This window comes from Sturnus vulgaris, chromosome 5 (genome assembly GCF_052056855.1).
Source record: "Sturnus vulgaris isolate bStuVul1 chromosome 5, bStuVul1.hap1, whole genome shotgun sequence".
Classification (NCBI taxonomy): domain Eukaryota; kingdom Metazoa; phylum Chordata; class Aves; order Passeriformes; family Sturnidae; genus Sturnus; species Sturnus vulgaris.
This window is the reverse complement of record NC_142247.1, coordinates 1,954,653-1,968,646: the sequence shown is the minus strand read 5'-3', so window position 1 is coordinate 1,968,646 and position 13,994 is coordinate 1,954,653. Positions and strand designations below refer to the sequence as shown.

Sequence of the window (13,994 nt, the reverse complement as noted above, 5' to 3'; positions counted from 1 at the left end):
CCTGGAGCACAGGTCAATTATTTATCTCCTCTTTCTCCAGGCCACATAGGGATTGGATTGGATTGGACTGGATGGGAATGGAATGGATGGGATTGGATTGGATTGGATGGGATGGGAATGGATTGGATTGGATTGGATTGGATTGGATTGGATGGGATTGGATTGGATTGGATTGGATTGGATTGAATTGGATGGGATTGAATTGGATGGGATTGGATTGGATGGGGTGGGATTGGATTGGATTGGACTGGACAGGATTGGATTGGATTGGATGGGATGGGATGGGATGGGATGGGATGGGATTGGATGGGATTGGATTGGATTGGATTGGATTGGATTGGATGGGATGCGATTGGATTGGATTGGATTGAATTGGATGGGATTTGATTGGATGGGATTTGATTGGATGGGATGGGATGGGATGAGATGGGATGGGTTGGGATGGGATTGGAAGGAATGCTCTGAGAACAGCAAGTGCCTGTGCTATGTAGCCAAGCAGCAAAGGTGGTCTGGCTTTTCCTGCTGAACGTTCTAAAGAAACATTTTAAGTGAACACACAGAAACTCATACTAATTAAGTAATAGTATTCTGTGGAGACCCGTGGTAGACACTGCAACAGGGCATTAGCAAGCTGTGCATATTCAGCAATGCTGAATTCTTTCAGACATCATCTACAGGGAATTCTGCCTAAGTGTGGACTTGATAATTTGTCCCTTTGTGTGCACGTGTAAGTGTTCCTAAGGACGTGGTTTGGTCTGCAGAGCCCCTGTTACTGGAGGTGCTGTTCAAGAAAGGGAGCATCCATTCTGAGTCTTGGAAGCCAGGCTGGGATGGTAGGATGAGTTTTCACAGCTTTTCCTGCTTGTAAACAGACATTAAAGATGGAGCCCTATGATGGGATTTTAACTTTTTTTTCCCCTCTGTGCAGACACTTTTTTGAAAAGAGTTACAAAATATGGTAGTTCTCAACAGACCAAGTTATGACCCAGCATTTTTCAATGAGACACAGGCATGTGAAAACATGCACAGGCACCTCACCAAGTGGTGTGGCAGTGTAGCCTCGTGTCTTGGAGCCAAAGCTACCTGGTGAGCTGCTGCTGAACAGAGTTGTCACAGCTTTGTGTTCTCTTCTCCTGGCTGGCAAAGTGCAGCTTGCAGGGAATGTATTTTCTCTCACTGCTGGAGCAGGATAAGGACATGTCAGCAGCACAATTAAGGATGAGGACATGTAAGTGGGACAATTAAGGATGACTCAACTGACAAGAATTAGCTGCTACATTAGCCTTTTATATCTTGCCCTGCCTCTTATTTTCAGAGGGTTGTTAACCTGGTCACCCCTGGTAAGGCTAATTGTGTGTGAATCTGAAGACCCCGAGTGTGGGTGCTCATAAAATAGAAAGATGACTTGCTAATGGGACTTCATGCACATTTGGTACTGTTTTGTCATTGCTGCCTCGTCAGCAGAAACAGCAGGTGGGTTTGCAGGTCCATTCTGAGCAGAATGCCACTTTTTGCCACCGGTGCTGGAAGTCTTGGATGGAAGGATGAGTGTTCTCCCTGTGTCACTGCAAGTTGTCAGAGCTCAGTTGCAGCAGTGGGGATCTATTTGTGCTCTTTGCAAATATTCACAAAGCAGCACGGCATAATCGTCCCTCTGCAAGCATCTCTCTCCAAACTATTGTTTAAAACTGCCAGCCACATCTCTGTTCTTTATTAAGAGGAAGGAGTCTGTGGGTATCAGGAGATAATCATTCCCCAAGGGTGTTTGAAACACTTCACAACCAAAAGGTTCTGATTGCTCCACGACTGCTGTACTGCTTATTATTCCTTATTGCTTAATTATGGAATCAGAGTGTGTTTTCCTGGATGCTGTCATCTGAATGAGATTCTCCACTTCTCATGCTCTGCCTCAATGTTACATGGGCTGGAAATCTCTGTAGATGTACAGGGCAGGCCAGTTCTGGAAGCTCTTCTGATTTCTTGAGAGGGGAAAAAGAGCATTCATAAATGAGGCTGTGTATCCAGAAAAGAAAAAAAATATCGTGGACTTCCTCTGAAGTAAATGCCTGCTTGTGTTGAACCTACAACTTTGGTGTTATTGCAGAATATTCTAACCCATCTTCCTGGTTCAGTGAATCTCACATGACTTGCCTCCTTGAAAAGAAATGTACTCTTGTGGCTTCACATTGGAAAAAAAAATTATAAAGTGTGGTCTTTTCCAGGCTCACTTGGCCTAGAAAACTACTCTGAATTACTGATTTTGTAAAATCTTGGATTTAATGCTTCACTGAATCATGTAATCTACTCTAAGGAAGGGGAAAGCCACTCAGTGTGTATTTTTGCCTTAGCCTTGATTTTTGGAGTGTATTCATTCACAGGAAGATGAGAAGATGGGTGATAAAACTCAGGTTTCTAAATCATCACCCAAATTTCCAGGTGAAACTCCTTCTAAACTTAATTCCTTAAACTTGTTCCTGGAAACTCGAATAAGAAATAGACTGGGTGAAAATCCCTTATTTTCACAAGGTTGGCATAAAGTTTGCTTAATGAGGTGCCTTTTATGGCAGCACTTGATTTTTAAATCCCTCTTTTCATTGCTGAAATCCAAATGTTAGTAGCACCTTCCATCATGGCTCTGTGTGCCAGTGTGGCTTCTGCAAGAGGCTGCCTGCAGTCCTGCCAGCAAGCTCTTGTGTCATAAAAAAGAATTTGTTCTGGAAATAAAAATGTATTGTTTTCATTGTTAGAGGATGCTACTAAATTGGCTGTATGTTTGTCTAATAATCACATCTAAAGCTGATTATTCTCATAATAGCCTTAAGATATTATTTAAAAATAAATATATAAATGCACAACTTTTGTACTAATACTAGTTTTTAATCTCTTCTTGTTTCTATGAAGTCTGAATGAGATTTTCAAAATTGAATAATAATTTGATCCGTTAATCTTTTGAAGCTAGTAATTTTATTTTCCCCTCTTTGCAGTCTCTGAGGCTCACAAATGAATAGAGCTTCATTACTGGAGTCTGCATTTAATAACCATTATCCATTATCTTGTAATTAAGACTCCCTGTAACGAATCATGAGGACAATGCAAAAATACATAGTACATTTCTTTAATGAACTGGAAAATGTTCATCTTGTTCTATTTAGTAATGAGTTGCTGAATAGTCATTAAATCCACTGGAGAATAGAACTAGATGGATTTTGAAGACTATCTTGAGTTTGTGGTTAATCTATTAGAATTAAAATTTCATCTTCTATTTTTATCAACAGCTGATTAGAAGTCATTCTGTTTGACCAAATTGATTAGAAGACCATATACAAGGGCAGCTGTTGTTTAATGAAAGTTTTTAATGAAACTGTACCATAGAGACTTGTAATTATAAGACTTATAAAAGCTTTGACTTACCTTATAGCAGAAAAAAAAATGAGAAGCATTGCACTGAAGGACTTTAAGTGCTACATTTCGAAAGGGAAATTAAAAATATAATTTGGTGATGTCGAAGTTTCACTTCCAGTGCTGCTTTAGTGTGACTGTCAGATGTCCGTGGTGTCTCTCTGGAAGGGGAGCAGCTCTGAAATGTGCAACTCAATTGTCTCTGCTGTGTGCCCTGCTCTTTGCTAAGCTCTGTCTGCTATTAATTGCCTCTTTTGCACTTCCCGTGGATTGGGAATCTTTCTTGCAAACAGAAAATGGAAGAAAATGGAAGTGGTCACAGGAGGGTGCAGTTGAATCAGCCCTGGGCCTTGAGAGCATCCCCCAGAGCTCCTGGTGCCATTTGATGGCGTTTGGGAGGCACAGAGACTCTCCAGCCCTGTGCCATCCCTGGAGGATGCTGCAGCTCACCCAGTGCACTCAGGGCAGCTCCTTTGCTTGGAGCCAGGGCTGAACCTTCCCTTCCCTGCTCCAGGGCTGAACCTTCCCTTCCCCAGCTCCAGGGCTGAACCTTCCCTTCCCTGCTCCGGGGCTGAACCTTCCCTTCCCAGCTCCAGGGCTGAACCTTCCCTTCCCTGCTCCAGGGCTGAACCTTCCCTTCCCTGCTCCAGGGCTGAACCTTCCCTTCCCTGCTCCAGGGCTGAACCTTCCCTTCCCTGCTCCAGGGCTGAACCTTCCCTTCCCAGCTCCAGGGCTGAACCTCCCCTTCCCTGCTCCAGGGCTGAACCTTCCCTTCCCTGCTCCAGGCATCATCATTGACATGAGAGACAAAACGGACCCCGAGCCAAATCTGAAGTGGAAGCAGATGCAGTTCCAATTGACTTAAGTGGATGATGCACTGCTACATGATGTTTGAATTATCCCTCTTCTTCTCCCAATTACTTTGGTAATTAATGATCCCACAGTACACCTTTTCTAAGAAGTAGGTTCCTAGGGGTGAAGTGCGTCCTAATGAAATTAAAGAAGTTTTGTCATTGTGTTCTGTCAGTGCTGGATCATTTTTTTTTGTTAGTTTCTTAGCTTTTTGTTACACTTTGCTTCGGGATTTTTTTTCAAGCAAGAATACACAAGCATGTCACACAAGTATTAAGACAGGCAGTGGAGAATATTATTCACTAGTGAGAAAACAGGAAAAAAATAAGCCAGGGTTAACTCTTGTTCTTTAAAAGAACACAGATGTTTTGACCTTGTTGCTGCATTAAATCAGACAGTGGATTTAAGTGTAGTAACTTGCAATGATACAATTGCAAAACACATAAAAGGGGAGTTTTCCCTTGGTTTACATTATTACACAGCTGGTTTAGTAAACACATATGAGATATCTTTCCCTTCTCCTAAAAACAGCTGCAGGAGATACAACAGCAGACTGTGAGACGTGGGACAGAGTAGATGTGCAGTTAAATTAAAAAAAAAAAACCTGACGAAAATAATTTCTATTCTCAAAGATCCTCGTGGAAATCCTGCAATGTGGGTTTGTGTGCAGCACAGGGACACTTGTGTAAAGGAAAAAGCAGAATTGCTGGGAAGCAGGAGGGCATCTTTGAGGCCATGAACCTGTGTGTGCAGAGGGACTCTTGTTCTAAAACTGCTACAAAACATTTTACTTCCTTTCAGGTTCTGATTTTATAAAGACATCCACAGGAAAGGAGGTGGAAAACGCGACCTTTCCCGTTGGCATCGTCATGATGCGAGCCATTAAGGAGTACTACTGGCAAACTGGCTACAAGGTAGCTCTCATTTCCTTTCTAAAAATTAACCAAACAGGCTCATTCAGAAAAAAAATAACAATGTAAAATGATTGATTTGCTAATATTCTTTTTTTTTTTCCCTTTTGTCTTTCTTCCCTTGAAGAACTGTTGCTTCGTTCCATAAAAGCCCATGCAATCGAAGCATTCCCTGCTGCATCTGGATTTGAATTTTGTTTCAGCGTTTAAGTGGCCATGTCCATTAATAGCAGGGCTGACAGAGGCTTAAATGCTCCCATAAACCTCAGCAGAGCTGTACAGATGTAGAGCCATTGAGTCTGCCCAGTGTATACATTGCATTTTCTGACTTTGTCCTGGCAAACCCAAGGGACACGTTTTGCTCTTTCCTCCTTTGCCAGAGAGGCTTTCCAAGGGGAAAAGGAGGCAGCTCCAGTTGTATCCTGTTTCCTGGGATGGAGGGAAGGAGAGAAGGGACAGGGCTTGGAAGGACATTATGTCCTTGGCACTTCATGTTGGTCGATCAGGTGAGGTCAGAGGAGAAAAGGGGAATGTTCAGCAGAGCCAGTGATGAGCTGTCTGTGCACCCATCCTTTTGCTGAAACACTGAGGAAGGAGGAGATTCCCAGCAGGGCTTAAGCCACGTCTCAGTTCCTTTTTCCAGGTGCAGTGGGGGCTGCCAGTGGGGTCTGGTGTTGAGCAGGGGCTTTGTTGTCCCCTTCAGCACAGCCAGCAGTCTGTATCTCCAGCTGAGAGCTCCTCCCCATTGCTGGCCACCCTTCCCTCCTCTTCAGCTTCAGGCAGGGGGGCTTCGAGGTGATGGTGCTGAAATCAAATGCTCAAAGAATGGAACCCACCTCTGAGATTACCTTAAGGACAATGTGAAAATTTACCCAGGGACAATTCTGTGTTCTCTTTTATTTGCTTTCTGATCTAGAGCACTTAGGTAGGCACATTATTAAACTCATCTTCACCACTCAGAGATGTACATGGGCTCTTTGAAAAAAAAAAAAAAAAGAGATTTTCTTCAGGAGTCACAGAAGCTGGTGCTACTTATATTGATGGAAATGAGCATCAAGGAGAAAAAGTGCAGCTTGGATATTGCTCTAAGCTGGCCTGATCCATTCCTTGAGGCCACCAAGAACAAACAAAGGCAAAAGTGTTTCTTGCAAGCAGTTCTCCCTTTTCCCCATAATGGGTCTGAAGAAATGTTACAGCAAGAGAGGCAGGACCCTTAAATCAGTTTATAGTTCCTGTTTTCCTTCACCAGGTGAATAATTAGTCCCCGATGGAGCTATTTACATTTTCCTGTTGGGAAAGAAATCCTGTGGAAAAATCCTGTTCTCCAGAGCTGTGAGCAGCTCCTCTCTGTCCCCATCATGTCCTGCATCCTTCATCTTCCCCCTTTGTCAATAGCTGGACCAGGAAATTTCAGTTTCTGTCCTTCCCCCACGCTGAGTTATTCCTCAAACACAAGCCTCCATGTTCAGTGTTAAAAATCCCTATAAACTTTGAATTAAAAAGATTTAAGAATATTTAATCTTGCCATTCAGGATTTTGGCCTGAAGATGTGGGACCTAAAGTTGCTCCATTTTTTTCCATGCTGTTGCCAGGTACAATGGGCTGGGGGCTGAGGTGGCTCCTGGGGCTGTCAGAGGTGACACCAGCTCAGAGGTGTGTCCACCCCCAGAGAGGCCACCTGGGCTGTCCCCTCTCCTCCTTTCCCCTCCTGCCTGTGTGCCACACAATAAATAAATAAATAATCCTGTTTCTGTGGGAGCACCACCAGTGGCCCAGTGTGGGTCACTGGTCCCAGTGACTGGGTGCCACAAGCTGCATGGGCACAGCTTTGTCCCCATAATTGGATATAAATGTTGAATTCACCTTTTGCTTTCAAAGGAGGCATTGGTGGTATGAAATGTTTTATTAAGTGCTTGTGTCTGTGTGCACGTGTGTGTGAGTGAATTAGATGTAAACTGACTTTATGTACTTTTATTAACCGAAGACACTATTATCAGTGACAAGAAATTTCTAAATGCTTTCTTTAACAAACTAATTTTGTTGCTGTAGGGATGCTTTCTAGCAAGGTGTTGCCTGGGAAAAACAGGTTAATACAGAAATTAAACTTCTTCAAGGAAAGGAACAAGTTGCAGAGTAACATCTATTGACTGATAAGCTGTGGTGGTGATATGAAAAGTGTGCAATATAATGGGAAATAATCTTTTCCTGTCATTATTGAAGGACATACATAAATTGGTTTTTCTGTTGGGAAAACCCCCAATCCAGAAAAACTTATTACTTTTAATAATGTAAGGTGAAGAGAAAATTCTTGAGGAGATGAACTTATTAAGCAAAATAATGAAATGCTGTGAAACAGCAGGAAAGTGGTAGCTGGACTTTGTACTGCTCTTGAATTAAATTCCAACTCCCCCCCCTTTCCTTTTTACGTTTTTGTGGCAGTCAGATGTGCTGTTTGGAAAGCTGGTAAATGGAGGAGAGGACAGGCTTGTCTTTGTCAGCTTTTTTTGCAAAGAAAAGAGATTTCAGAATCTGCCAAAAGGGGAAGGAATTCGGAATGATGGGTTTAATTCTCTTATTAACTCTGTTTCACTTGTTTTTGCCACAGATTAGCTCAAAGAGATGTAGTATTTATAGGAAGAAATCTAAATTCAAATTTCATTCGAATTTCTTTTCCTGAAGGAAAACACATTCCAACTGTTTTTGTTTATTATCTAGAAGATGCTTTTCCAGTTGCTGGGCTTTAAATTTTTTTTTGGAAATCTAATGTTAACAGATGTATTCATACACTCACACATCTATTTGTCCATCCACAAAAACACAGTCTTCATGATTTGGATTTATCAAGCTTTTCCTGCTTTTGTTCTTTTTAATCTTATTGGAAATATGCCATTATCACAATGCTCCAGCATGAGAGAAGGATTTATTTTGTGTTTGTTGGTCCTGAAATCACTATATAAAAAAGATTACCAACCCCATTTAAAAACAGATACTTTCTGATTCCACTATTATATCCATAAGGCACAAAGAAATCCTCGGTGCAGTGAGGTTTTGGGAGCTTACATACAAAAACAAAATCATTCCTGCAGAATGTAAAGGTTAATGGCAGAAGGAAACACAGGAGGAATCACTGTGTGCTACATGTTGTTCAGATTTACTTTTTTTTTTTATACAGGAAGAATTTTTCCCGATTCTCCTTGCTTTTCAAGAGTTTAGGTACAGGCCAAGATTTTGGCATTTTTGATGAGGGATTTGATAGCTGAGTGTCACAAGCTCTGTCTCAGAACAAGATGTGTTTAAATGGCACATAACCAAAGGACTGGCATTAGGGGTGTGTGCCAAGTGCACAGCAGGTCCATCATGGCATTCAAGGCAAAAAAAAAATAAAAAAATTGGTGTTTCCTTGGTGTTTGTGCCTTTGCAGACGTGGCAGTTCACCTTCAGATAGGACACACCTCTCAGGAGTTCTGCAATTCCTGTGAAACACCTTTCAGTTTTTGATAAAGGCAGGCATAATTTAATTCCCATATGGAAAATTTTAGTGCAAATTAAACCTCTGCTAGGTGTGAATGTACAGCCAAATCATGTGTAGCTGTGCTGCACAGGCTTTTTATAAAAATAGCCACCTCACATGCAGCACCTTTAGAGTTACTTTATTGTTGTGTATTTGTTGTTCTGCATTTGGAATTGGATTGGCACTGTGTGATTGTGCAGATATCCCAGTCCTGCCTAAATCCCTTGTACCAGGGGCAGAGTATTCCCATGACACCTCAGTCCCAGCTCCTGAGAAGGTGCACAGGGGTCAAAAGTATTGCTCCCTCAGGATGAAAATGTTCTCTTTGGCAGTGATGGCTGAGGCTGGATAGCTCCCAAGGCCAGTCCAGACCTTGTCCTGTTTGCAGCCAGCTCCTCACCAGGCAGAGCTGGGGCATCCCAGACACTGAGACTGCAGCTGCACAAACACTGATTGCTCTTCTAGGCTTGCTGGTGGATGAAAACGTGTATTACATGTCTCCTTTTTGTTTTCTCTCTCTCTCAAGGTTGGATTTAAGCCTGCAGGGGGCATTAGGACAGCCAAAGAAGCTGTCACTTGGCTTATGCTGGTGAAGGAGGAGCTGGGAGTGGAGTGGCTGACACCAGAGCTCTTCCGCCTGGGTGCCAGCAGCTTACTGGGGGACATCGAGCAGCAGGTTGGTTGTTGGCACCTTACAGCTCCTGCAGAACTAAAGGAATCTTCCTAAATGTGCTGGGGCAGCTTACAGCTCCTGCAGAACTAAAGGAATCTTCCTAAATGTGCTGGCTTGCTGCTTCTGCAGAAATGGAACATCCATTTCTGGATTCAGGTTCACTTCCAGCTCAGAGTTTCTTGAAGTTGGAGGTGTTGTTGCAGACATCTGGGGCTCTGATATTGGGGCAGCAGACCGTGGTCTAGGCCATGTTTGCAGTGTAAACTTTTACAAAATGTGGGCAGAAAGGGCTCAGTTTGTGCATGTACAGAGTATTTTCAAATGCATGGCAGTGCCCTCCCCTTCAATCCCAGCTGTGACTGAGCCTCACAGACCTTTCCTGTCACTGTGCCACCACAGCTCCTCACGGTGTATTTCCATCCTGTGGACAAAGTCACATCCCATCCTACACGTGGGTAGTTTTTTACATGTTGGTTGTTTCCTGGGGAAGAAGTTCCCAGTGGGAGGAATGATTCTGACCTGTGTCCCCATGAGCTGCATCACTGGCACAGGAATCAACCCCAAAGGATGCAGAGTAATTGGGAACAGTGCAGTGTCATAGGAAATATCAAAACATGAAAGTTTCTGGTCTTCACTCCCATGTTCATTAAGCCCAGGAGAGGAGGTGATATTACCTTTAACCAAGAAAAATATCTGAGAGTCATTATCCTCTTGCTGCTGCTGGGAAAACATGAGGTTTAGGGGATTTGGGGGAGGACAAAAGCACCAATCTTTTCCCTTTCCTCACCTTTCCTGGAAATTGCAATACTGACATGTTTTAAGAACAGCTGAGAGATGTCAGGTTAATATTCATGACTGCTGAAAACCCCTGGCTCACTCCTGCAATGGGAACAATATTATCTTGCTCCCTCTGCCTCACTCTTGACCTAAAATTATGTCCCTGGTGATGAGAGAGCAGCATGAGCTTTCTCTTTGCCACTGCCATCACTGCTGGGTGTTAGAACACAGCCAGTGATGGTGTTGCACCATTTGTTCTGATTTCTTAAGGATTTTGTCTTTTATCTGCCAGGGGTTGCACAAATGCCCCAGCCATGACCAAAGCTCTTGCTGTTCTGTGCTGTCTAAAAACATGGAAAATAAAATGTCCCCATCATGATATTCAATAAAACATACTGAAATAGTCAAAGGCAGATGACAGAGGAAAGCATTGACTTCTACCTGGCACTTTTTGAAATTTTAGTTAAGAGCAACAAGAATCTTTGCTTTTTACTTTTTCTTTGCAAACACAGCAGCAAGAGCCCTTAGTTCATATCCTACAAACAAATATATTGAGGGATATAACATCATATTTTATGCACACACACAAACAAATATCCTCATCTGGCATGCCTTTAATTTGTTACTTCCATGACATTTGCAGCTTTATAGTCATATATAATTCCATCATAAATTTTCTTTTTTTTTTCTTGCAGATTTTCTATCATGTGACTGGCACTTATGCACTTCAGCATGAACTGGCAATGGCTTAGACACAAAACCAACTCAGGATTACTTTTACAAAAGAGCTCTTTAAGGAAACAGCATTCAAGAAGTCTTCTGACAACCAAGTGCCTATGATAGAATTAAAGGCCTAATTCTCCCTTCTTCTTAGTTTATGGTATTTAAAAATATGCTCAAGTCTGCTGGTTGTACTTGATCCAAAAGCAGAAAAAAAGTGGCATTTCTGAAATAGTCAAATAGTTAATACATACAGATTTGCAAAGTTAATCTTGCAAAGTTCCTCAGGCCAGCCTGAAAAGCTTATTAATGGCAACACTGAAATACTTTGAAAAAGATTTAGGTGGCCTGGTAACACTTTGCAATCACAGAATATGAAATATCTATGGAATGTTTCAGATTGCTAATTAAGAGCTACCAATCTTGGAATAGATTTCCATTCACCTCAGACAAAATCTTCTGGCACAGATGTGTTGCACTATTAATTGTTCTGTTGATTCAGTTTCAAGCATTGTGATGGGAAAGAAGAATGAAACTTGGCTATTACTTCTCTTTTATAAAATGTCTTCTTTTATAAAATGTAGCAAAAAAAAAAAAAAAAAGCAGCAACCAGGCCTCTTTTTTATTTTTTGTATTTTCCCCCCTAAACCTTGGCACAGACATCCATATTTAGACCCTTGAATAAAAGTGGCTTGATTTCTAGAACAGCTGAGTATCCACAGTTGCTCCTGAAGTTAATGGGAGCTCTGGGTGATCAGAACAACTGAAAATCAAGCAGTCTCTATATAGATGCCTAACTATGCATTCAGGGGCCTATTTTTAGGCATTTCACTCTTAAAATTTTAGTCTAACTTGCTTAGAAGCTCCAGTTCCTGTCTCCTGTCATTTTAAAACACATTCATGCAAATCTTTCCATTTTAATGTAGGGGGGGTTTGACTGTCAGTTTGCAGGTGTCACTGCTAGGCTGCCTGAACTTCAACTTTGCCATTCCAAAAGAAATACTTTAATTTAAAAGATGATCTGAATTGTGTCCTATACAGGGTTTCATGCTTGAATGTAAAAAAAAATGTGCTTTTTTTTTTTCAGAGCACATTAAGAACAATACCCAAATCACCAACACCTTTTGGATATCAGACTGGAGCTGGTAGATTCATTATATCAGAACTGCATTCTGCTCACTAACCAGAGTTGTACTAAAAACTTAATTATCTTATCATCATGACTAGTCTCACTGACTTAAATAGGTCTCATCATGGAAGTAAGAGGAGGAGGAGGATTTTGCTGTAAATCAAGCTACAAGGTGCATTTATTACAAAGAGATTTATTACAAAGAGATTTATTGTAAAGATAATAACTCTGTTATTTATCTGCCTATACCACCTGAATCACTAGAGTGCTACAAAACACCCTGGACAGATAGGAAAGCTGATTGGGGGAAAAAAAAAACAGGAAAACAAGAAAAACAACATAAACAGAAAGCAAAATCTTATAGGAAGTGCTCAGGATTAAAAATGGGCCTTAATTTCTCAGGAAATTATTCTTCCAAGGCTTTCAGTTTTTTTCTGCTTTAGGTCTCAACACAGAAGGTGAGGCTGAGCTGTGACTCTGTTTCCACATTTGTTTTCCTGCAAATGGCCCATTTTTACCATGAGTTTTCCTTCTGATTTCATTGCCAATTCCCTCAAGGAAAAATCCAAGTGCCTGCCTGCTTATGGAGAGGGAAATTCTGCTGCTGAGCTTTCAGAAATACAGAGCCTCTTGCCAGAAATCAGCTCCCAGCAGGTTTTTGCCAGTCTGACCCTCTGCCATGCCCTCCCAGCCACCACACACTGGATTTTGCCATTTAGCTCAAGCTCTAGAAATGTTATTAAATGTTAGAAATGTCCATACTTTCATGGCAGGAAGTGATGCCACCTGCAAACCACACTTTTTTGTTGTCAGCTGTGTTTTGGACAATTTGGGTGACGATAGAAACTTTTTTTTTTTTGGAGATGCTTTCGTTTGTAGGTGGAGGACTCTGTGTAGTTCCTTAAAATTAATGGAGGTCCAACTTTGCCACCTCAGTGTGTAAGATGAGTGTCTGAGAACAACCTCACTGTCTCCATGGAAACTGTGTTGATGAAAGAAGTTGCCAGGAGGAATTCTGTCAACAGTTTTGATGTGCACAGGGGCTGCTGGTGGTGACTTCAGGGGTGACAGGCTCAGTTTGCAGAGGGAGAGGTTCCTGAAGAGTTGGGGACAGCCACTTCCCTTCTCCATGAACGTCAAAAACACACCTGGGTGAAACACTGTGCAACTCCAAGCCAACCATTGTTTTCAGAGAAGCTGGATTGGAAAGTAGTTTATGCATTTTTTTTTCTGTTGGAACCTTTATATTTTTGTGAAAAAAGAAAAAAAAAGTAACAGAGAGTCTGTAAACACATCCAAATAAAGATGATTCTGGTTTGGGCATTGTTCTTTTTTGAGCAATGAGCAGAAGGCTCAGTGTTCCAGAGGAACTGGTTGTGTCTGTTTAACTCCATGGTAATTCAAGTTATATTCACATTCTCTGTGTCTGTGGGCCACCAACACAGCCCAGAGGCTGCAGAAGCTGCTGGTACCAAACAACAACGACTTCGTTGGCAGCCCTGGGTGATGTGGGCCAGGGATGCCATCAGGAGCAGCAAGGGACCAGGACAGGGAATGAGGTTTAACCAAGGGGATGCATCCCTGCTCATTGCTGCCACCTGAGCAGGGCTGGGATCCATCCTGGGATGGGCAGGGCTGGGATCCATCCTGGGATGGCAGGGATGGGATCCATCAGGGGATGGGCAGGGCTGGTATCCATCCTGGAATGAGCAGGGCTGGGATCCATCCTGGGATGAGCAGGGCTGGGATCCATCCTGGGATGGGCAGGGCTGGGATCCATCCTGGGATGAGCAGGGCTGGGATCCCTCCTGGGATGAGCAGGGATGGGATCCATCAGGGGATGAGCAGGGATGGGATCCATCCTGGGATGAGGCAGGGCTGGGATCCATCCTGGGATGAGCAGGGCTGGGATCCATCCTGGGATGGCAGGGATGGGATCCATCAGGGGATGGGCAGGGCTGGGATCCATCCTGGAATGAGCAGGGCTGGGATCTGTCCTGGAATGAGCAGGGCTGGGATCCA

At 42.6% G+C, this 13,994-nt stretch overlaps 1 protein-coding gene across 2 annotated transcripts in view; it reads left to right on the top strand.

Annotated features, from left to right (window-relative positions):
- The window catches only part of DERA (deoxyribose-phosphate aldolase), a 46,606-nt gene extending 33,317 nt beyond the window's left edge, over positions 1 to 13,289 (top strand). For both annotated transcript variants that reach the window (XM_088164531.1, XM_088164530.1), the window contains 3 exons: positions 5,053 to 5,165; positions 9,200 to 9,349; positions 10,819 to 13,289. In XM_088164531.1, coding sequence (XP_088020657.1) covers positions 5,053 to 5,165; positions 9,200 to 9,349; positions 10,819 to 10,875 — 320 coding nt within the window. In that variant the 3' untranslated portion in view covers positions 10,876 to 13,289. The remainder of the gene's footprint in view (positions 1 to 5,052; positions 5,166 to 9,199; positions 9,350 to 10,818) is intronic.
- Positions 13,290 to 13,994: the final 705 nt, after the last annotated feature.